Consider the following 25,736-nt stretch of genomic DNA (forward strand, 5'->3'; position numbering starts at 1 on the left):
AACCTCTACAAAATCAGTTCTTACAATGATTTGCTCAACACTAAAGGTGCAAAATTCTTACATTATAGTTTTACCCATTACAATGTAGCACAGAAATAAGTTTGATTTAGAATATGGTCTCATCAAAATGTAATGAACATAAATACATTTCCAGCTAATAGAAAATGAAATGTGAAGAACTTATCAGTAATGTTTCAGAGCACTGCACAATAAGCTACCTAATAACTATACGACAGCAAGCCAATGCTATCATGGTAGTAAGCAAATGCTAAATTTTAACTTCTCATGTGATTATACTACTTAAATATTTCCAACTAATTTAAGGAGAAAAAGTAACCACACATTACACATTATGGAGATCATAAATAAGTCTTCTAACTTCCCCACGCATCTACTTACAGCTCAACAGCCTCTATTATACACAGGCAATAGGAATAGGAAAAAGGGGGGCTTCCTGCTCCACTTTTAATAAGTTGCAGAGGCATAACATTTTCTCAGCATCATTTTATTAACAAAAAGTGCCAACTGTTTTGAAGAAAAGCAAACCATGAATCACACAGCATTCGGCAAGACACTAGACATGGAAAGGGGAACAATATTCATTAAGTAAAAAATAAGCAGATGAGATGCCTCTCACGTGTATATATTCATGCTTTTTCAATAGTCTCTTAGTCAACTTTCAGTGTAATTTTCACAAATAGCATAGCAGCTCAAAAACAAATGCAAGAGCACAATGATAAAGTTTGGCAATTATTTTGGACTAATTCTGAGTATGAAAGTAAACTTTATACCACAGTTTCATGTAAGCCACAGTACAATATATAGGAATCTTTAAATGTATTGACACTGAAATCAATGTCCAACTAATGAAAATAAAGGAGAAAACAGGGTTTTAAAATACCCGTTACATTATAATTGTTTAGTAAGAAGCAGAAGAAACGAAATAATTTTAAATGTTCTTACATGTGTTCATACGACCAGAAACATAACCAATCCGTATTAACTTAATTCATTTAAAATTACATTTGTAAAGGTCACACAAAAGAAAGCTTAGGCGTCATTAATTAGTGTGCCTGCACTTGAACAAACAAGAAAAGATAAATAAATTAACCTCAGTCAGTCAACATATTCCAAAGAGGAGATTCAGTCTAGTGTTACTTCAGTTATCCACATAAAGTGTCACAGGGAAGAATCTACACATTAGTAATATTTCTGCTCACTAATCTACAGGCACTAGTGAAACTATAAACTATAATTAAAACCCAAAATATAAAGGTGGTCATTTAAACACAACTGAGTGTCTAGCCAAGACAGAAGAGCACCGATGCTGAGCAGGTTACTGAGTGCATGCACTGTCTCCAGGTACGTTTCCTGGCAGTTAATTGCCCTTCTGTTACAGTAGACAAACTGCCTTTTATGAATATACTATTTACTAAATTAATTGAGGCTACACTGTTATTTCATTACATTACACAGAATTCTTCCCACACAACTTTTTCCTGTGTACTAATGTCTTACACTAGAATTGTGCTACTTTCTAAAGTTTCAGAATTACTATTTCAAGTAGAGATGATGAAAAAAATAAGACCAAATCTGATTATCTGACTGTTGACAAGTTTGAGCACCAACTACAGCAAAATTCAAGGTAGCTTGCAAGTCAGTTTTCTTGATTTGAAAATTACCTTCCACTGCTTTCATCAGTATTGAAGCTGAGATCTTCAGGGCCTATTTGTTCACCATCAGGAAAACTGGAATGTGTATCTAGGAGAAAAAAAAGAGTTAACATTTTTAAAAGAGCAGTATTTTCTTTTCCTTATCTCGAAACGATCTTACCAAGTGTGTTATTTAAGTGATAAAGATGTGCTGGGTTGTGAACAAATCTCTATTTTTAGAGAATTTTTGATCTGAGTCAAGTGTAACAAACACAAAGGGAAAATAAAGGAGAAAAAAACAAAATGTGTAATAGACGCCCACAATTAGAAGATGAAAGGCATTGCCTGACTTTGTCGCCCTGGGGACACTATGGGAGCAGCTAAAGAAGGGAATAGGAAACGATGAGGATGTACACTCTAAAGGCTGATTTTGTAAATATAAAATGTATTTCAAAGCCAATTAAACTGCGCATGCAAATATCACTACAAAAACTCATCAGCACTCAAGATAACTTGCCTGAAATTTGGCTGCTTCTTCTATAAGCAGAGAAGATTGCTAAGAGTACCTTAATACCTAAAAAATCATCAAGTGACTGAGTCTGTACTAAGAAAGACACTAGAATATCAGAGAAATATGTAAAATACAAAGCCGACAATTAACATAGGCCTGACAATGTTGTTATTCCAGGAACTCTTATAGAGGAACGCTCAGATTGATCGTTAAGGTCTCTGGATAAAATATTAACAGTGGGGGATGGGTGTTAGACTTATTGTGGTGATCATTTTGCATTGTATACATATATCAAATCATTATGCTGTACACCTAAAATAAAACGAAACAAAATACTAACAATGGGTTTCTCTCAGTGAGTTTTTTCCTAAGACTTTTTTAGGAGGAAGTGGTAATAAAATCAATGATTCCATAATCAGCATCCATTTCTAAGAAGTCGGAAAGAGTTATCTTTAAAAAAGTTCCCTTATTAGCTAGGCTACAAATATCTCTGAAAAGAAAAAAAAAAAAAAAATCTGAAACCTCCCCAGGGGCTGGCAACATTTTCTACAAAGGAGCAGATAGTAAATATTTAGGCACTGCAGGCCACAAATGTTCTCCATGGAAAATTCTTTTTTGTTTGGCTTGTTGTTTTTTTTCCATTCTCAGGTCATGGGCTGTACCAAAGCAGGTTGCCAACACTTGCTCCACGCAGTAAGTAGCACGCATTAGGTGGTGTCTGACCGCCTACTAAATTTTTTCAGTACGTGCACCATTTAGTTTATCCCACAGAATGTCGTCTCACAAATGACAATAATTTAAAAAAGAAAAAGCAGCAGAAGCAGCAAAGCAGAAGCAGCAGAAGCAGAAAGAGAAGCAAAGGAAGCAGCAGAAGAGACGGTTTAATTAATCCCCATGAAATGACGTCATGGGTTGCACCTTCATCCGGCAGCCGTGCCATGAAGGAGTCGCTAAATCTGCCCAGGCTGGCGCGCTCCTCCTGCTCCTCGTCCTCAGCGTCACATTCAATATCACTGTCGCTACTCATTCCTGGCAGGAAAGAAGCAGAGAACATGTTTCTGACAAGTAACCACTGCAAGAAAAAGGCAATCTCCCTATCATAAATTGAGATTCCTAGTGAATTTTACACTGAATGCCAAGAAAACAGAAGATACCAAGCAAACAAAACAAAGAAAAAAGTAATCCCACAAACCTAAGTTCTCTTTAGTTATTTAGAGCAGTATTTATTTTCATCCTCAAAAATTAAAACTGCCCTTTCCACAGTACCTGAAAAGTTAGAATTTGAAGCCAGTATTAATTTCATTATACTGAGAACACTTTTTCCAAGGCAAACATAGGTTTTTCCCCCCCCAAAGAGTCATAAGCGATAACAGCTCTTTTAATCCTGATTCAACAGCTTCTAGCCTAAAACATAAATATAAACACTCATAAATACAAATACACATTTACACTTATATTTAGCTGTGTGTATAAAAAAATTCCAGTAATTTTAGCAATAAGTGAGTTACTGTCCCATTTGGGCCACCAATTTTGTTTTTTGCATATGAGTAGGTTTTTAAAAGAAAAGTTCTATAGAATTTTTATAGTACAGAAAGTACTTCTGTTTCAACAAGACAGTGATCAAGAAAATCTGAAAATCTTTCTGCTACAAACCCTTATAAATGCTAGATAAAATATAAACTTAAAAATTTTAATGAACAGCTATATTTAAAAGAATGAATGGAAATCCATAGGTATAGAGACAAAAAGGATATGGAAAACTAGTGGGGTAGATGCAGTTGCCCCAGAGAGCTTGATGCGGAAGTCTTTAATACTCTGTTGGGGATAGGAAAAAAACCTCTGGATCCACCATAGAAAGGGAGTTGAAAGTGAGACTAAAACTGCACTCCCTGCAAAAAGCTAAAACTCTTACTGAAAGAATAAACTAAATAATTCTGTCTGCTGTCACAGGAAGACAGCAGGGAATTTTGTCTTGTTTCTGGGCTCAGCTCACCTCAGAATTCAAACTAAGGCCTGTGTGTATCATTTAAGTTTGGGATTAAGGTTGAGGTTCAAATCTTAGGAAAGTAACATAAAAACTGGTCAGTAGCTAGTGTGATCCGAATAAAGCAATTTATTCCTCTGGAGGGAAGGTTCTAGGTAAGATGAAGCAAACATATTCCACCCCATCTTTCCCACTGAATGCAGCTATAAAACCTGGACAGAATGCATGAAGTGGCTATTTGAGGATTCTGAAAAGTAAATGGGGACAGGCATATTGGTGTAGACAAGAATTTGAAGTACCAACAAATTGGCAGATTTAAACAAGACCCAGAGTCTCATAAAATCATATTAAAAATGTCCAGGATACAATCCAAAATTGCTACACCGTATGAAAAACCAGGTAAAGACAAGAACGAACATCAGTGCTGAGATGACAGAGATAATGTTGAAATTATCTAACACAGACTAAAGCAGATATAAAAATGCTCATGAATAGTCTTGAAACATATTTAAAAGACCTCTCTGGTGGGAAGCTTCCACGGTCCAGGTCACAATTATAGTGGCGGGGGGTGGGAGGGATGATTCTCACAAGGGGTAGAAAAAGTCTCAAAAAGTTATGTTCCAATCAAAATTTACAAACAAGGCAGACAATATACTTGAAGTAAGAGTCAGCAGATATACAAATAGAAGGACAATACCATGAATTTTTTCACAAAATAGAGTACAAAATTCTGTTTAATGTGGAAAAGGACAGATTTTTTTTTAATTACTAGACTTTTCAGATATAGTCATTAAAATTAAACTATTAATAGATGAATTTAGGGAAGGTTGAAAAACTTAAAGACAGAACTGAGAAAATTAACCAGAGTTTTAAAGAACAATGAGATTGCCATTATAAAAAAGAGGTTAAGAAACACAGGGATAAAAAAGGAATGGTTCAAACTGTGTCAACTAGACAGCCATAAAGACAGCAAAGGAGAGACAATATATTAAGAGAAAATGGCCAAGAATTCTCCATAATTAATGAAAAACATTCTGAATTGAATGGAAATAAAAGTACAACATATCAAAAGTTTGGGGATGTGGCTAGAGCAGTGCTTAAAGATAAAGTTACAGCATCAAATGCTTATATTAGAAGAGAAAAAGGCCTCAAAGTAATGGTCCAAGCATTTACTTTAAGAAACTAGAAAAAAAAAGAGTAAATAAACTTGGGTAAAAGGAAATAAAGAACAGAAATTAAATTAGCAGGAAAACAAAAGAAAAAGAAATCATTGAAACAAGAGTTGCTTGAAAACGCCAATAAAACTGAAAAGCTTCTAGGTAGACCAAGACAAAAGAGAGTAAAAAAAAAGGAATAAAAGAGGGGACATCACTAGAGATTCTACAGACATTAAAAGGGTAATAAGGGAACAGTATAAAAAACTTTATGCTCTTGAAATCAAGAACACTGATGAAATGGACAAATTCTTTGATAGACACAAACTACCAAAATTCATTCAGGTAAAAATAACCTGAATAGGTATTTTAAGTATTAAAGAAACGGAATTTGTAGCTTAAAAAACTATCAACAGGGACTTCCCAGGTGGCGCAGTGGTTAAGAATCGGCCTGCCAACGCAGGGGACAGGTTTGTGCCCTGGTCCGGGAACATCCCACAGACGGCGGGGCAAATAAGCCCGTGCGCCACAACTACTGAGCCTGCGCTCTAGAACCCGTGAGCCACAACTACTGAAGCCCGTGCCCCTAGAGCCCGTAATCTGCGACAAAAGAAGCCACCGCAATGAGAAGCCCATGCACCACAACGAAGAGTAGCCCCCGCTCGGCACAACTAGAGAGAAAGACCCCTCGCAGCAACGAAGACCCAACGCAGCCAAAAATAAATAAATAAATTTTAAGGAAACAAACAAAAAAAAGATCAACAAAGAAAACTGTAGCCCCAGATGGCTTCACTGGTGAATTCCTTCTCTTCTGTTTTCAATAAGAGTTTGTGTAGTACTATTTCTCCCTTAAATACTTTGAAGATAGGCTGGATGTGTGGACGTTTCTGAAATTTCCTTACTAAGCAAAGGAAAAAACTTTCCTGCTCTCAAGAGTCAAGAGTGATACTTAACTGCTTAGAGAATAAACCAGCTACTTGCATGACGCACCACCTCCACCTTCTGGCCCTTCATGGAACTGCTGCTGAAAACTCAAACCCACATGAGTTACTGAAATTCTAGGCACAAATTTGATCTCTTCGTACTAGTGTTTCTGAACTCCTGACATATATTAACCTCCAGGATTCACAAACGAGGAACTGGAATTCTCAGGAATTCCCCAAATCTCAACTTATTCTTTTTTTTTTTCAACTTATTCTTTAAACACTTACAATATTTTTCAAACTCTAATAAAGTTATATATCTTTTAAAAATTTTGGTTAGTTTGTAGTATTTACAAGAACTGTAGCCTACAGTGAATATTCAAATACTGGAAAATGCTGGGAACATTACTGGGTAATAGTTGAATAATGTACACTTAGAACTCTTAGTAAGGTTTATAGCACTACATGGAATCACATCAAAAATGCCAATATGGGGGGGGCTTCCCTGGTGGCTCGGTGGGTGGGAGTCCGCCTGCCGATGCAGGGGGCGCGGGTTCGTGCCCCGGTCCGGGAGGATCCCGCCTGCCGCCAGGCGGGTGGGCCCGTGGGCCGTGGCCGCTGGGCCTGCACGTCCGGAGCCTGTGCTCTTAGGCGGGAGGGGCCGCAGCAGTGAGAGGACCGCGTACCGCAAAAAAAAAAAAAAAAAGCCAATACGGGGACTTCCCTGGTGGCGCAGTGGTTAAGAATCCGCCTGCCAATGCAGGGAACACGGGTTCGAGCCCTGATCCGGGAAGATCCCACATGCCGCGGAGCAACTAAGCCCGTGCACAACTACTGAGCCACTGAGCCTGCGCTCTAGAGCCCGCTCGCCACAACTACTGAAGCCCGTGCGCCTAGAGTCTGTGCTCCGCAACAAGAGAAGCCACCGCAATGAGAAGCACGTACACGAAGAGTAGTCCCCGCTCGCCACAACTAGAGAAAGCCCGTGCGCTGCAATGAAGACCCAACGTAGCCAAAAATAAATCTATTTTTAAAAATTCCAATATGAGGAATTCTCTTACTTTTGAAACTTCCTATTTCTTGGAGCACCACTCACAGGATTCCTGTATAGTATAGTATAGACTCATTAATATTTACATAGCATCAGACAGGGCCATGAACACATACTTATAAAATGGCAACAGCTATAGCCAGGGCTGATTTGACTGCAATTGCTTCTTTTCAAGGTGCTCCCACTGATCTTAACCTTTGATTCTAGGTACCAGCATTTCCAGTTTATACTTTCAACTTGCCATTAGTGGATTCTTCCAAAGCAGTCATGTTTCTCTGTTTTTTTCTGTTTTGTTTTGTTTTTAATTCATTTTTTGGCCACGTCATGCAGTATGTGGGATCTTAGTTCCCCGACCAGGGACTGTTCCTGTGCCCCATGCAGTGGACGCGTGGAGTCTTAACCACTGGACCGCCAGGAAGTCCCCATGTTTCTGTGTTGACTGTTAAGATTAACAGGAGAACCAGAATAATTTTTTCCGGTTTTCTGATTTCTTGACTTACTTTTCTTAGGATTCAGAAACACATGCATTTCCCAAGAAGCGCTGGAAACAAATTCCTGCATGAAAACACTACTTGTTTTTTTTTATCAAGTCCTAAGATCTGAAGTTCCCTAGCTCTGTGAATGTAATGAGAAAAACAAATTGGTCTCTTGACCTCTAGCTTAATAGTTGACCTATGGGGTCACCAGGTCCTGTACAACCCATTGACATCAGTGAGAGCAAGTAAACACAACGTAAGATCAAATACTTTCATTTTTTGGAAATGAAAGTAGCTACTGTCAAGTAACAAGTCACAAGCTATTTGCTATGTGCCTTGCCCCATACACTGCAATGTCTACCCACTGCATTAAGTAAAGGTTAAAGCAAACTAGTGATATTTCACCAACTATAAGAAATTTGAATACAGGACCTTTCTTAATCTCACCAGAAGGTGTCAACAAGTTTTCACAAAACTGGCTGTCAATGATAATTATTGTAAGATACCATTAAATGGAAGATGCTTCAGAGATATTCATGTGGGGGGAAAAAAACCCCAAAATCAACCCTGCATCTTAAAGTAAAATGTGAAATAAGGTATTTCTATATCAATCACCTACCATATTTTTTGAGTATCCACTATATGCTCAGTAGTCCAAAGCTAACTTTTGAGTTATAACGCCCTTATTCAGGGTTGCTCAAACTTCAGCTGCTTGGAAAATACATTAACCACCTGGTAGACCAAACACTAATGCTTCACTTGCCTTCCTCCTTTCCAGCAGAACCTCAATGTTGTTCAGTCGTCTTCCCTTCTCCAAGTGGCCACGTGGAATGGATCAGGGAGGGGAACCAAACGTTCAGACTTTGCCAAGTTTCCTTTTTTTTTCACTACTGATTAATGAGATGTGCTCTCATTGATAAACAGAGACATATAAAATGAAATAATCCTCCCCTACTCCCAGAACGTTTTTCTGACTCCATATAAAGTTTGGAGCTGCAGCAACCACCCTGCCATCCTGAGGGGAGCTAAGCCAACTCACTTAGAATGGCAGAGCAAAAGATGGGGGGACGGGGCTGGTGGGAGGAAATGAGTTCTTGATGACATTAAGCAGGTAAATTTTCCAACCTTGAAACTGCCCTACCAGAGTCAGGTGAGACTTCTTGTTAATACAAGACAGTAAATCTTCCTATTGCTTAAACCAGCTGATTGGGTTTTTGTAACTTATGTCTTCATTGATACACCAAAAGGGATCAGCAATGCTGGAGCATCAGACTTGTGTACTACTCTTAGATAGGGTGCCAGTAAGGTTTGCAATAGGCATGCCATGGCTTTCCCTGGGATGGGTGACACCCCTGACTTAATTGAAAAGGACTGTGCTAATTCAGCAGAAGTCAATCGCATAGTCTCCAGTTTTAGAAAGAACAAGGAAGAGACCGGTCTACCTAAGGAATTCTGTAGGTATCAATTGGGGTAGGGGGGATGTGAGAAGGAAATCAAGATTTTTGCAATGCAGCCATTAACTAGGAGATTAACACAAGGTTGTCCCATATGATCCCAGTTAGAAAGGAAAAGGCCTGTTGATGACTGTCAAGTCTAAGAAAAGTCACTTTTTATTGACTCTCAGGAACATTTAAGAGTCCACTTTAGTTGTCCCAAATTCCCAACTAGTAAACACAAAGAATTTTAAAGTTTTAAAAACTTTAAAACTGGAAACTTTAAAAAAAATTTTAAAGTTTCTTCAAACAGCCTGGCAGTAGGGAGGGAGGAAGAGGAGAGGAAAGAGACACCAATTTACAGTGACCTACCACAGAAAATTTTCTTTTAGGCATTCTGCTTAAGAATAAAGAGGCTCGTTATTCCTAAGCACAGATGTAAGACAACCCCACTCAACTTTTCACCAAGGCTTACCGGTGCGGAAAAATAAAGGTTTTCTTGAGAACTGGCTCCTGCTCATGATAGAATGTACCCACCGCAGTAAGTAAGGCCCCATTCTCCTCTCACAAAGCAAATTTCAAAAGGCACAGAGCTCCTTTAGTTTACCTATTCCCCTCTTCCAGCCTTATCAATTAGTCTCCTCACTGCCTATCCTGGGACTCAGTGGTAAATAAGCTGTTTCCATACCAACAAATTGCAATAGTGGACTTTCCTGGCACTACTGATTTGCATGTTTACAGTAACTTTTCTTATTGAGTTCTAGGTGCTTTGCATCACTACAACACTCCTTACATAAGAAAAAATGTGTCACTGAGTAACACTGACAGCACTAAATCTCAGATTCAAAGACTTGAAAGTGCAGAGCAGATCCTAAATACGGCCAAGCAAATGCCTTTCTCCAGTTTAGGATAAGCTGTTGATGATTAGCTTTAAAAAAAGAAATGGAACTAATGTCAAAACTTATGGGGTTTTTTGGGTGCTAACTAGCTATTTACATAGAAAAACTGCTGAGAAAATGTGAATTTATGAGATGAAGGCTGAAATTTAAAAGTCCAAGTTTAATTTAACATTCTTCTTTTACCAGTCTTTCTGTCCCCAGAGTTCCACACCCCATTCCCAGTCCCCAACTCAGCTAGAGTAGGAATTTTAAAACATAATTTTATTATTTCACTCCTTGCTTATATTCCATTCAAAGGACAAAGTCCAAATTCTAGCTAGACATACAGTATAATTCCTCATGATCTGACCTCTGCCTCCACTCTGGCCTCATCTTTCACCAGTCTTCACAACTCATACTAACTCATACTCATCCCTTAGGATGATCTTTCCAAGTGTGGACTAGGTTGGTAGAGAGGTGACAGTTAAGAGCATTGGCTCTGTGACTTTGAGTACGGTAACTTACATCTCTAGGCCTCAGCCTACTCACCTATAAAATCAATATAATAAAGTAACCATGTAGGTCTGTACTGAGAAAACATAATACTGGTAAAGTCTTTAGCAATCTTAATACCTAATGAGGGCTTGCAAATATTATCTATTATTTTTATTATTACATACCTGTTAGTTGAGCTCCCTATATACCCCATCACAGCACTCATCATTCCATATTATAATTGGCTATTAACTGGTCTCTAACACCTGTTGTTTGGTTTTCAATTGCTCTCCCTGCTCCCTTCCCACCACCACCAACACATACCCAGCATACTTGAGGACAACTTGCTCCCATTTGTAACTACGACCCACTCTGGCAAGTGATTCTTAAGGAGTTGCCACCCCCCGTTTGAGTTTTCAACTCAACCAGTGGTTCTCAACTGGGGATGATTTTGCCTCCCAGGGGACATTTGGCGATGTCTTGAGACATTTTTGGTTACTGTAATTCAGAGGAGGTACTACTGGCACCTAGTGGTTAAAAGCCAAGAATGCTGCTAAACATTCTACAATGCACAGGGCAGGCCCCTAATACAAAGAATCACCTGGCCCAAAATGTCAATGGCACCAAGGTAGAGAAACCCTGAACTAACAGTAGGTTCAGGAATTACTTTATCACCAGCATCAAAACAATGCCAGACAAATTAGAAGCATTTTACAAATGGTGCATAAATAGAAGGAGCCTATAATTCCAGCACATGCTAAAACAATTTAAGCCACTACAATCTATAATCAGTATGTATAAATGCATGCAAACTAGCTAAGCCCTACTAGCTAATCCTTATAGGTCCTTTCTATAAAGATCAATCATAATATATTTTTCCTGTTGTTTTAACAATCAACACTTCACTTTGAAAATCCTTTCCATTTAATTTCTACTGAAATAATGCTGCCCACCACAGGAGCACCAACTAAGATGGAAGACCAAAATGTTTAGTGTTCTTTAACTGAAAAGCCTGAAAATGCCACCACACCCACACACTCACAGAGCAGTCAGAGGTAGATGCTGGCACCTTTTATATATGCTTTGAGCTATAATTCATCAATCGTGGAAATTCAAATAAGTGCAGAGGTGGTAGGTGGCAGAGTTTCACTAAGAAATGAAAAATCTCAGTGTCAAATATCATTAATAAAGTTGACATGCTTTTCTGCTAACATATAAAGGACAAGCAAGGGCAACACACATAGCCTTGTTTCAAGCACTTTCTGTTAACTCAAAATTACAAAAAAGTCTTCTACACTTTCAGATAAAGAATAATGGACCTGGAAGAACATGTAGACAAATACTAGAAATGTATTGAGAATGAACTGGCAGAGTAGAAGTCAGTTACCACAAAGGATTTTTTAAATGGTTAAAGTTTGGAATCCTTCTAAAAGAGCAAAGTAATCTATAAACATTCATCAAGACTGACTTTAAAAGACAAGGTACTTAACATTTAATATTCTAATTAGTTGTTTGGGGGCATGTTTTTCCCGTAAGACACTGAACATATCCAATTTAATCTTTTCATACCTAGCAAAACTTCAATGCCTATCATGTAGGTAGCATAACACATTTAATGAATGAGCAAATGAAGTATCTGCAGACTTTCCCCCTGTAAATGCCTGTTCTAGTAAGATGTCCTTTTATGTAGTTGATTATCCATTTTGCCTTCCACTGTGCTTAATGTCCTAGTAAATCAAACTCAGAGGCACAACAAATGCTGTTTTCAGATCAAGCATGTCAGATAGTAGATAACATCTCAGTAACTGTTTTATTAAACCAACCACTCCCGACCACCACCAAAAAAAGATTATTTCGCCTCCCGCCAACTATGACTTTACCATTCCTTACCTTCCTCTGGGGCAACTGAAGCTCCTTCAGGTAGTATAGGTTGTAATTCCCCAGTTTCAGAATTATTTTCCAAATCAGTCATTTGCATTCCTTCCAGACGACCTCCTTTAACACTAGTCCTCAAAGAGGGAGAAAATAACCTGATATTCTTGTATAACTAGTCACTGATGTAATAATCTAGATTTTTTTCCTGTCCAGAAACTGAGCAAACTAAGTATGGTATAGGGCACTGGTGTTTAATACTAAATTTCAAGTTTTACTTTTAAAAGATTCACTAGAAGACTCACGATGAAAGGTTATAAAGTGGTAGATTGCATCAACGTCAATATCCTTGTTGTGATAATATATCAGCGTTTTGCAAAATGTTATAATTAGGGGAAACTGGATAAGGTACACAGGCTCCCTCTATTCTTTCTTATAATTGCATGTGAATCTACAATTATCTCAATAAGAATTCCAATTTAAAAATAAATATAAATAGAAGTCCTTAATAACATGTTCTCACCAATATGGAAAGACTTTTGAGGTATACTGAGTGAGAAAACAAGGTGCACCTTTTGTATTAAAAAAGCTATATGGTCACTTAAATATTGCTTAAATATGCATGAAAGCTGAGAAGAAAGCATATACAAAAAATTTAAAACAGCAGGAATGTGTGTGGGCAGAAGGTTGGAAAACAAAGCAGATGGGAGACAAAGATGGGGAAATTTTAACTTAATATTCTTTTTTTTAACTTCCATTTTTGAACCATTTATTACTAGCATTTAAAATTTTTGCCTACACTACCTTAAATCAGGCAAGGAAAAAAAACACAAGCTGGAAAACACCACAAGACCCAGGTTGGCAGTGTAATTAACTGTAAAATGAGGGTTATAGCTATGAGCTTTACACATTTATACAGGATTTTACAATCTAGAAAAAAGTGCACATTCGTACACATTTAATTTTTATGACTAAAGGCAGATATAAATCTCCATAACAAAATATAAAAACTAGTTGCAGCTTCATCTTGAAAGGAACATGTATAAAACCAGGCTAGGAAATGGGGGGGACAAGACAATCTCCAATGATTGTAACACCCTTCCACTGCTTAAACTTGAGCTAGAACAGCAAAGAGCCACCAGCTGTCCTATTAGATTTGGTAATTATCCAGATCTTAAAACTCTATACAATTAAGTAAACTTAAGGGATATTAATCTTTCTCTAAATTTAATTCAAAGTTCTTTTCAAAGCCTCCAAGGTAGAATTATTCCATTGTTTAAAATTAGAAACGTATTTAATATCCATATAATAGATCAGCAAATGGTTATTAATGGCTCATCTAGCACATTCACAGACAATACATTCCATAATCACTCTCTTTTAAATGGATGGAAGTTTAATTGACAATGTCGACTGGGTGACATGACTGGGATTTGAGTTTATGTTTGGGTGACATGACTGGGATTTGAGTTTATGTTTCCTGGGAGAGAGATAAAGGTACTGATGACCACATATATATATCCTTTTGGGAAATTCTAACTATGTGTTTTGAGGACACTTTCATAAAAGGGAAAAAAAAGATGAGATGAAAGCAGTTTTAAAATAAAATCGCCAGAAGCACTTTGTTCTATACAAAATTCATGTAAAAGACCTATGGGACATAATATAGCATAGCACAAATGCCTTTGAAAAATATGGGACAGATGGAAAAAAAAGTTGACCCAAAAATGTCACAAGGCAGAGGTCACCCAAGGTTATATAACATTATTATCCTAACTTCAGTGAAAATGAGCTCTAATGTATTCAAACTGAACTTCTGGTACTATCTCATTCTGTGAAGAAAGAAAAAGGTAAGGTCTCTGATGATTGAAGTTACATTTTAATACAACAAATAAACTGTCTGCTAAAAAATTAACAAACTAGAAGTTTATTATGTTCATTACGTTGTAGACTTAAAGTGCCAAACAAAACTATTAGCTATTATTCCATTACATAAACAAAAGAAATTAATTTACCCCAAGGTGACCATTTTTCTCCTTTTTTCAATAGTAGGTAAGCCACTGAAAACTGCAACCACAACAGCATCTGAATCCAAAGCTTGACACTGCCGGTCTTCAGATTTGGGCAGGACGTCACCGATACTGCCATGTGTCAAGGCTCGGGGAGAACTGTGCCTGCTCCCAGACTGAGAGCTTCCTGGGGAGCCTACAAAAAATGAAGGGGATATTCAGAAAGAAGGCAAACAAACAGAAAGTTCTCTCTCTAGTTTCCACGTTAGGACATCTCACTATACATATATTTTTAAACTGCAGGAAAACTCAAAAACAATTTTAAAATATAACCTAGTCTTTTTGATGCCAACTATTTAATATGCGGTCTAATGGCTGCACTTTCTTACTGATGGGTCTGTTCTGTGTGATCAAGGAACTTTCAAATTGAGTTTCAGCATTTTTGGTGCCTTTAGAGGTCTAAAGTTATACCATCAGATCAATTTCGAGTAACAGACATCTACCCACCAAGATCACATTCTAAACTCTCCAAACTTACCCTCAGACAGAGTTTGACAGTCTCCCTTTGAATGGCTATTTTCCCCAGAGTCTACTGCTCTTCGAAGTGACAGACTACCTGCTATACTGGACCGAGGTGGCTTGGGTGAATTACTCTTCTTATTTGTGGCTGTAAAGACATTTTAAAATATTTCTGATTATGATAAAATAGCACAAAACTTATTACCTAGGAAGTCAGAGAAAGATGTAATCTTTCTCTGTGTCCAAAAATAAACAGAACACTCTGGTCCCAACTGGTTTATTTGGGGTTTTATGCCAAAGGTGTTCCTATTTTGCTGCTTGTGGAACAGTCTCAACTTACAAAAGTAGAAAATTATCAGTGAACTCCAAAAGAAGAATCGTACCAGACAAGAACTCTAATCTCAGTTTAATTAAACTAAGTATTAACAACAGAACAATAACCACCAAAACACTTGGAAACTGTAGAATATTACTGGATTAAAAAGAAATGAACGCTAAATTAGAAACGAGCCACAATTATAATACTTCAAGATGTTTGTGGCTAAAACAGTAATTAGAGGAAAATGTATAGCCTTAAAATGAATTAATTAGGGCTCTCACTTTCCTGCCGGGGTCCTGCACTTCCCTGGTGCTGCGGCATCTCGACCTGCCAGCGCCACTGCCCCTGGTGATCTGGCATGGGATGGGAGACAGCTGTTGTAATCCCTTAAGCACAGGCACTATTAAACAAATGGTCGAGAAGAAAATACCTGGAATTTACGTCTTGTCTTTAGAGATTGGGAAGATCCTGGTAGAGGATGTGGAGAACAGCTTCTTTTTGAATGTCAACTCCCAAGTAAAAATGGTGTGTCAGATTCTTGCTAAGGATCCTAAATTGTAGCAAGGCTACAATGCTATGGGATTCTCCCAGGGAGGCCAATTTCTGAGGGCAGTGGCTCAGAGATGCTCCTATGATCAATCTCGTCTCAGTTGAGGGACAACATCAAGGTGTTTTTGGACTCCCTCACTGCCCAGGAGAGAGCTCTCACATCTGTGACTTGATCAGAAAAACAGTGAATGCTGGAGCTTACAACAAAGCTATACAAGAACGCCTGGTGCAAGAAGAATATTGGCACGACCCCATAAAGAAGGACATAGCAACCACAGCATCTTCTTGGCAGATATTAATCAGGAGAGAGGTGTCAATGAGTCCTACAAGAAAAACCTGATGGCCCTGAAGAAGTTTGTGGTGGTGAAATTCCTCAATGATTCCACTGTGGACCCCGTGGATTCTGAGTGGTTTGGATTTTACAGAAGTGGCCAAGCCAAGGAAATCATTCCCTTACAGGAGAGCACCCTGTACACACAGGACCCCCTGGGGCTAAAGGCAATGGACAACGCAGGACAGCTGGTGTTCCTGGCTCTCGAAGGGGACCATCTTCAACGGTCTGAAGCATGGTTTTATGCCCACATCATACCCTTCCTTGAGTGAAACTGTTGTAGTTTGCACCAGAGCTCAGGGAACCCCTCACACTTCCAAACCAGTTCCCTCCATGGCCAAGCCTGAGCTCAGATCCAGCTAGCAACTAATCCTTCTCTTGTCACCATCTAACATGCCCTGCTTGGAAAAATCCAAGATTGGAATCTTATCCTTTGCCTTATCCTATCAGCATATGATGTTGAATGCAAGTTTAATTAGCTAAATAACCATGGAGATTGTTTTACAACCCTTTGATGTGGTCAGACTGTTTTAGGAATTAGGAGTTTGCTGCAGGTCAGTGGCAGAACTGTGCCCAGGCCCTGAAGAGACTGAACAAAGTAAACCAATGAGATAGAGTCTAAGGCAGATGCCTTTCTCAGGAAAATCTAGCCACAACTCAAACCAAGAGGCCAGTACCCAGGCCTGAGGTATTCACATAAATGCTTTCTCAGTTGTGCTGGTGGAGATTGGACCAGTGCTTGGAAAAGTATTGCTTGGATGATGTGTCCACATTATTTCTTGAGGCTGTCCTCCTCTCTTTGAGTGTGCTGCTTTTTGTGGTGTTTTAGCTATTATTAGACAAATTCCGGCACCCCACCATCTTGCCTTGGTAGCACTTTTTTGTCTCCTCAGGTAGTGATGAATTAGTTGCTCTGTCTCAAAAGCAGGGAAATAGCAGCCAAGGACTGCTTAAGGGAGGAAGTGTACGTATTGCTTAACTTACACGGGGAGGGGGAGGTTTAAAGAAAAATGTAAAATGAAAAAGGAGGAGGTAGCTGGCTCTTTCCATTCCATCCTTGATGAACCTGTCCTTTCTAAATATGACTTGTGGTCTGGATTCTAGAGTCACTCTATTGCTGGCATTAGCAAAGAATGGGAGGAAAAATGTGAAGAGATCAGGCTTTCTAACTTCCGGCTCAAAAACCTGAGATTACTGCGCACTTCAAACTGCTTCTGCTGTGTTCTGTGAAAAAAAGATTGTTTGCTCAAAAAGCTTAGGGAGTACTCCATATCCCTTTTCTCCTCTTGAAGATCAACCCATCTTAGAATATTAAGGACTCTGAGAATTCCTGTTACAGTACAGAACACCAACCTTAATCTACCGTTTCCCACACTATTTGAGCGTGGACGTCTTAGCCCCTACTCCTTTATCCCATGAAAACCTAGCAACACTTTTTGGAAGACTGTTCTGCAGAATGCCAGTTTGCGGAAACGGTTAGCTGTACTTGGGGGAAGCACTTTGTTACTGCTGCAAAGTTTACCCTCTGTGATTTTTCTTTCACCTCTCTCAAGACTTTTCAACTAAGAGGATGAAAGGTAAGAAGTGGGGACGTGTGAAAATAATTCTATGAAGCTGTCTAAAATAAAGAGTAGCTTCTTAAAAAAAAAAAAGAATTAGAAAAAACGGAAACTAAATGGCCTAACACGCATAAACTCAAGGAGATGGAAAAATGATAAAAAGAAATAAAAAGAAAGCAGAAGAGATGCATTAAAAGGTAACAGGGCTTCCCTGGTGGCGCAGTGGTTGAGAGTCCACCTGCCGATGCAGGGAATGCAAGTTCGTGCCCCGGTCCGGGAGGATCCCACATGCTGCAGAGCGGCTGCGCCCGTGAGCCATGGCCGCTGAGCCTGCGCGTCCGGAGCCTGTGCTCCACAACGGGAGAGGCCACAGCAGTGAGGGGCCCGCGTACCGAAAAAAAAAAAAAGGTAATAAACAGGTTCAACAAGGTAGTGGGATATAAGATCAACAATCAACTGACTTTTTATACATCAGCAAAGAACAAGCCGAGAATGAAATTAAGAAAACAATTCCATTTACAATAGCATCAAATAGAATAAAATACTTAGGGAAAAATGTAACAGAGAAATGTTAAGACTTGTATATTTTTGAAAGAAAATAAAGAAAAAAGGAAAAATATTCTGTGTTCATTAACTGGAAGACTTAATATTGTTAACATGGCAATACTCCCAAACTTGATCTACAATACAGATTCAACACAATCCCTATAAAAAAATTCCTACTGTCTTTTTTGTTTTTTTTGCAGAAATTGACAAGCTGATCCTAAAATTCACAGAAAAATGCAAAAGATCCAGAATACCCCAAAACACTCTTGTATGGAGGACTCACACTTATGATTTCACAACTTGCCATAAAACTATAGTATCAAGATTGTGGTACTGGTGTAAAGACAGAAGTATAGACCAATGGAACAGAACTGAGAGTCCAGAAATAAACTCTTACATTTACGGTCAATTAATTTTTGACAAGGTGGCCAAGATAATTCAATGGGCAAAGAAAAAGAAAAGATGGACAATAACAAGTGTTGATAAGGATATGGAGAAATTGGAACCCTATATACTGTTGAAGAATGTAAAATGGTGCAGCTGCTTTGGAAACAGTATGGCTGTGCCTCAAAAAGTTAAACATAGTTCTCATACAATCCAGCAATTCCACTCCTAAGCATATACTTAAATAAAAACATATGTCCCCACAAAAAACTGTACATGAATGTTCATAGCATCATTATTCATAATAGCTAAAAAGTGGGGGAAAAAAAATCCAAGCCCTCATCAACTGATGAGTAGATCAAACAAAAAGTGGTACCCACATACAATGAAGTATCATTCAGCCATAAAAAGGAATGAAATAATACATGCTACATTACAGATGGCCCTTGAACACATTATGCTAAGCCAGAGAAGCCAGATACAAAAGGCTTCATATTGTGTGATTCCATTTATATGAAAAGTCCAGAAGCAAATCCACATAGACAAAATAGATTAGCAGTTACCAGGGGGATAGGGGGAAGGGGAAGATGGGGAATAATAACAGCTCATGGGTATGGAGTTTACGGCAAGAGTGAAAGCAGCTCTTTTGTCCCTTTCCTGTTTGCCCATTTCTGTTCCCCTCTAACCTTAAAAGAACCTAATTATAGGAATGAGATCACTAGGCAATTTAACTCAACTCTTGACTTTTGCTCTCCTGAATGCACACCATGCCTTGTTGATTCTTTTCCTAGAAAAAAAGAAGTAAGAATGAAGAATTTAGCAGTTTAAAAAAAATGACTAGGGCTTCCCTGGTGGCGCAGTGGTTGAGAGTCCGCCTGCCGATGCAGGGGACACGGGTTCGTGCCCCGGTCTGGGAGGATCCCACGTGCCGCGGAGCGGCTGGGCCCGTGAGCCATGGCCGCTGAGCCTGCGCGTCCGGAGCCTGTCCTCCGCGACGGGAGAGGCCACAACAGTGAGAGGCCCGCGTAACGCATAAAAAAAAAAAAAAAAAAAAAAAAAAAAAAAAAAAAAAATGACTAGCTTTCTACTCCCAACAGCCCCCCTAAGCAATCCTGCTTGGGATCACTTGGGCAAGATAACATCTGAAGGGAGAGTCAGCCAATGTGCACACAGACTGGAGAATGATGCAGAACCCAACCTCCTGCCTCGATGATTCACTGAGGTTCCCCCCCACCCCCCCACCCCATTTTCCCCTTAAAAACTGTCATGGCTAAGCATGATCTTCGCAGTTGGCCTCTGGACACAAGTCTACCGTCCCCCCAGACTGCCGGCTTTTCTGATTAAAGCACCTTTCCTTTCTACTGACACTTGCCTCTCAAATTATTGGCTTTGGAGCAGCAAGCAGCCGAACCTAAGTTTGGTAATAAGAGGAGGGATGAAAATGTCCTAGACTTAGATAATGGTGACTGTCACACAATTTTGTAAATATACTAAAAACTGCTGAATTGTACATCTGGGGAAAAAAGGTGCTGTGAGAAAAAATTATGACCAATTTCTCCACTGCGAAGTATACATAAACTATTGGTTAAGGGAAAAAAATGAAGAAGAGATGCATTAACAGAAACAAAGGCAGAAATTAACATAATAAAAAGAAGACAGTAGATGAAATAAATCTAAGAACTAGGTCTTTGAAGACATGAATAAAATGGACAAGCCTCTAGCAAGTCAAATCAAAGGAAAAAATAAAACACAAATAAGCAATGATATAACTGAAAAAGTTAATATCCCATATGCAGAGGAAGTTTCTAAAATTTAAGGGAACAAATGACTTTATACCAATACATTTATCTAATAAAATTAATTTTCTAGGAAAATTAATTATGAAAACTGATTTAAGAAGCAGCAGAAATACGAGACCAATAAACACACAGAAATGAAAAAGGCTGTTAAAGTTTTATCCCTGAAAGAACTAGATAGTTTTATGGATGAGTTTCATTACACTTTTAACGAGCAGATAACATGTTAAAATAATTTTACAGCATAGAAAAGGACAAAAGCTTCTGAATTTATTCTACGAGATTGGCATAAATTTGGAACTCAGATGTGTTAAGGATAGTATAATGAAACTATAGCTCAATTTTACTTATTGACTACATAGTCAAGAATCCTAAGTATTAGCTAGCACGTCCCTGGCAGTCCAGTGGTTAAGACTCCACACTTCCACTGCAGGGCGTTGCAGGTTCGATCCCTGGTAGGGGGAACTAAAATCCCGTATGCTGCGCAGCCAAAAAAAAAAAGAATCCTAAGTATCAGCAAACTAAAAACAGCCCGTACAGTTAACCCTTGAAGAATAGGGGATTAGGGACGCCAACCCTCCACGCAGTCAAAAATCCAGGTATAACTTTAGAGTCGGCCCTCCTTATCAGTGGTTCAGCATCCGAAGACTCAGCCAACTGCGGATTTACTGAAAAAAATCTGTGGACAGGAGGACCCACACAGTTCAAAACCATGTTGTTCAAGGGTCAATGGTATATTAAAAAACTACAAACCAACACCAAGTAGAAAGACTCATTCTAGAATTTCAAGAATGGTCAGTATTAGATAAATAATATAATTCTCTGTGTTCACAAAGTAACAGGGCAAAATAATATGATTGTTCTGACTGACAATAAAAAAGCATTTGACATAATTCTACACAACTTCTTGACTTAAAAAAACTCTTAGTAAGTAGTGTTGACTGAAAAAAATGCACACCCTAAAAGTTGAGAATTATGTTTTATTTGGCGGAGTTTCTGAGGACTTCAAGCCCGGGAGGCAGCCTCTCAGAATAGTTCTGAGGGACTGTTCCAAAGAGGCAACGGAGGAGCCAGGATATATATGGGTTTTTTCAACAAAGACCAGGTAGTTGGCACATCAAAAGATTACAGTCAGTTATAAAATATCAAAAAAACCCAAAAATCCCACAGATATCTCAAGTTAATGAATTAGCACTTTTCTACGTATGGGAAGATGCAAGAGTCTGGGCTAATTGAAATCATTCCTTTCTTTCTCATCCTGAATTCCCTCAGGACTCTTTCCCATTCTGAATTTCCTCACGCAGCTGCAACATCCTTTGTTTACTGATATGGCACACAACATTTTTTCATTCACAGTAGGAAAAGAGGTAGTTTGATGTAATGGTGAAAGCCACAGGCTTTAAGGTTCAAGTTCTCAGCTCTGCAATTACCACTGTGAAACTCTAGGACCCTTTAATGCCCTGTGCCTCAGTTTCTTTATCTGTAAATTGGGGATAAAAATAACTTGCCTCATCGAGTTGTTGGGATTAAGTGAGTTAATACATGTGACTCAGAATAGTTAGAATGATACCTGGTACACAATAAACACTTAGTAAATGTTAACCATTATAGTAAATGTTAACCATTATTGTTGTTAGGAATAGAAGGATATATTTTTCAACTTGATAAAAACTACCTTTTGAAACATATAGCAAAATTCGAACTTAATGAGATTAAGAACTAAAGGAATTCCCAAATAGAGTTGAAAACATTACAAAAATTCTATTATTGCTATTAGTTAACATTGTTCTGAGGTCCCAGCCTAGACAATGCAATATGAAAAGTAAATAGGCAGGAAAGGAGTGGATAAACGATGACTATTTCCTGATGATATGATTGTCTACATAGAAAATTCAACATAATTGACTAAAAAACTTAACAATTTAAAAAGTTCACTAAGTGGGTTGAATACATATTAAAACCAGTAGTCTTCCTGTATGTCAGTAACTAATAATTAGAAAATATTATGGGGGGGGAAGAGATCCCATCGCAACAGCAACCTAAATTATAATATACCTAGAAATTAATAACAAGACACATGCAGAACTTATATGAAGAAAACTAAAACTCTGAAGAAGTATATGTCCATAACAGATGACTTGAATAAATGGAAACACCACATTCCTAAATTTGAACGTTTTAGTACTGAAAAGATGTCAATTCCTCAAATTCAATGTTAATTAATGCATTAAATGTAACACAATTCCAGTCAAAATTAATTTCTGGAAGAGTAACCATGTAAGAGCCATCAAAGAAGTTTTGAAAACAAAAATAAAATGAAGGCTACAATAGCTACGACATGGAAGCAACCTAAATGTCCATCAACAGAGGAATGGATAAAGAAGATGTGGTACATACATACAGTCAAATATTACTCAGCCATAAAAGAGAACAAAATAATGTCATTTGCAGCAACATGGATGGACCTAGAGATTCTCACACTGAGTGAAGTAAGTCAGACAGAGAAAGACAAATATCACATGATGTCGCCTATATGTGGAATCTAAAAAAAGGCTACAAATGAACTTATCTACAAAACCGAAATAGAGTTACAGATGCAGAAAATAAACTTATGGTTACTGGGGAGTGGGGCTGGATAAACTGGAAGACTGGGATTGAGACATACACACTACTACATATAAAATAAATAACTAACAAGTACCTACTGTATAGTACAGGGAACTCTACTCAATACTCTGTAATGGACTCTAGGGGAAAAGAATCTAAAAAAGATTGGATTGTATGTATTTGTATAACAGATTCACTTTGCTGTACAGCAGAAACTAACACAATATTGTAAATTACCCCAATAAAATTTTTTGAAAATTAAAATTTAAAAAAAAGAAGGCAAACATATCACAGTATTACAAACTATAAAAAACTACAATGGTTAAAAAAGTGTGGGTCTGGTACACAACACAACAAATATCTGGTTGAACAATATCAAATTGCTGTTTTTATATGTTAAAAAAAAGTTTCATGGGACTTCCCTGGTGGTCCAGTGGTTAAGAATCTGCCTTCCAATGCAGGGGACGCGGGTTCGATACCCGGTCGGGGAACTAGGATCCCACATGCTGAGGGGCAACTAGCCTGCGTGCGCAACTACAGAGCCCATGCACTCTGGAGTCCATGCACTCTGGAGCCCATGCACCACAACTAGAGAGAAGCCCGCATGCCACAACAAAGAGCCCGTGTGCCGCAACGAAAGATCCCGCACACCGCAACTAAGACCCGATGCAACCACAAATAAATAAATAAATATTAAAAAGAAAGAAGGAAAGAAAATGGTTTCTTGGGAATTCCCTGGCAGTCCAGTGGTTAGGACTCTGTGCTTCCACTGCAGGGGTCACAAGTTCGATCCCTGGTCGGGGAACTAAAATCCTGCAAGCCGAGTGGTGTGGCCAGAAACAAACAAAAAGTCTCATATTGGCAATTTCACCTGGTTCAGCCTCTATGAATGAATTTAAAAACAGAACTATGTAAATACGGCAATTTGGTCTATAATATAAAGGATGAGTTCCATATTGTTGAACAGAGCAGATTCTTCAAAAAACATGTTTCGTGGACTTCCCTGGTGGCACAGCGGTTGAGAGTCTGCCTGCCAATGCAGGGGACACGGGTTCGTGCCCCGGTGCAGGAAGATCCCACATGCCGCAGAGCGGCTGGGCCCGTGAGTCATGGCCACTGAGCCTGCGCGTCCGGAGCCTGTGCTCCGCAACGGGAGAGGCCACAGCAGTGAGAGGCTCGCGTACCGCAAAAAAAAAAACACAAAAACACAAAAAACATGTTTCGTTTGGGTGGGTGGGTGGGTTGGGCAGGGGGGTGGATCACTGAACTTATTACCTCACACACCATCATGGAAAAAACAAATTACATATGGAATAATGACCTAAATGTAAAAAAGTTAAAAAACAAAACTAGAACTAAGAAAATAAGTGTTGTTTTTATAAACTTGGAGTTGAAAAGGCCTTCCAAATAAAAACATTAAATCCCCAAACCATGAATACTCTTAATAGATCTTGAAATTTAAAAATTTAAAATTTCATGTTTAGCAGAAAACAAAAACAAGTGACAACAGGGGAAGTATCTGCAGAAATATGTAACAAGAACTTTTTGCAAAAGTCTATCTAAAAAGCATTATTTCTTTTGGTTTTAAATTTTCATTTCCTTGACAACTAGATATGGTTGAGTATCTTTTCATACATTTACTGCCGTTTTGTATTTCTACTTATGTTAACAACCTAATCATAACCTTTACTCATTTTTCTATTATACTGTCATCTTTATTTAAGAGAATCCTATGTATTTGGCAATTATCCCCTTTCCTATTCATCTCTACTGTATTATTGCCATCAGTACCAAGCATTAATATATCCCATTTTAATAAACACACATATGGAGAGCCCAGAAATAAATCCTCAAATACACGGTCAACCCAAGTATCCATCAAAAGATGAATGGGTGAAATTTTGAGTATATACACACACAGTGGAATATTATGCAGCCATAAAAAGGAAGAGAATATCAGCATCCCACAAGATATTCCTTGTGTCTGTTCATGAAACATCTATTCTTGAACAGATATTTGCACTGAATGGTACAACACGGATGAACCCTGAGAAGCTTATGCTAAGTGAAATAAGTCAACCACAAAAGGGCAAATACTCTATGTTTTCACTTATATGAGGTACCCAGAGAAATCAAATTCATACAGACAGAAAGCAAAATGGTTGCTGCCAGGAGATGGGGGGAGGAAGAAGGGAGAGCTACCGTTTAATAGGTATAGAGACTCAGTTTTGCAAGATAAAAAAAAAAGTTCTGTGGATGGATGGTGGTGTTGCTGGCACAACAACGTGTGTGTACTTAATGCCATTGATAGGTACACATAAAAAGGTGAAGATGGTAAATTTTGTTCAACAAAATGTGGTAAAATTTACCATGATTTAAAAAAAATTTTTTTTAAATTAAACACAATTAGCATATGAACCAGCAATCCCACTTTAGGTATATACCCCAAAAAACTGAAAGCAGAGACTTGAACAGATATTTGCACACATGTGTTCATAGCTGCATTATTCATGACAGCCAAAAAGTGGAAACAACCCAAATGTCCATCAACAGATGAATGGGTAAACATAATGTAGTATATATATATGTATATATATATATATATGTATATATATATATATATATATATATATACATACATATACATACAAGGGAATATTACTTGGCCTGAAAAAGAAATGAATTTCT

At 38.2% G+C, this 25,736-nt stretch overlaps 1 protein-coding gene and 1 pseudogene across 6 annotated transcripts in view; one reads left to right on the forward strand and one right to left on the reverse strand.

Annotated features, from left to right (window-relative positions):
* Nucleotides 1-487: 487 nt before the first annotated feature.
* Nucleotides 488-25,736, reverse strand: part of TRIM37 (tripartite motif containing 37) — a 148,495-nt gene continuing 123,246 nt past the window's right edge. For 2 of the 6 annotated variants that reach the window (XM_032616233.1, XM_032616235.1), the window contains exons 20-24: nt 14,977-15,105; nt 14,445-14,634; nt 12,448-12,566; nt 3,082-3,192; nt 490-1,761 (exon numbers count right to left, since the gene is read on the reverse strand). In XM_032616233.1, coding sequence (XP_032472124.1) covers nt 1,679-1,761; nt 3,082-3,192; nt 12,448-12,566; nt 14,445-14,634; nt 14,977-15,105 — 632 coding nt within the window. In that variant the 3' untranslated portion in view covers nt 490-1,678. Of the gene's footprint in view, nt 1,762-3,081; nt 3,193-12,447; nt 12,567-14,444; nt 14,635-14,976; nt 15,106-25,736 lie in introns of all 6 variants that reach the window. The other 4 variants (XM_032616236.1, XM_032616237.1, XM_032616234.1 and 1 more) reach the window with 3 other exon arrangements.
* Nucleotides 15,445-16,442, forward strand: LOC116745388 (annotated as a pseudogene).

Source organism: Phocoena sinus, chromosome 20 (assembly GCF_008692025.1).
Source record: "Phocoena sinus isolate mPhoSin1 chromosome 20, mPhoSin1.pri, whole genome shotgun sequence".
In the NCBI taxonomy this organism is placed as follows: Eukaryota; Metazoa; Chordata; class Mammalia; order Artiodactyla; family Phocoenidae; genus Phocoena; species Phocoena sinus.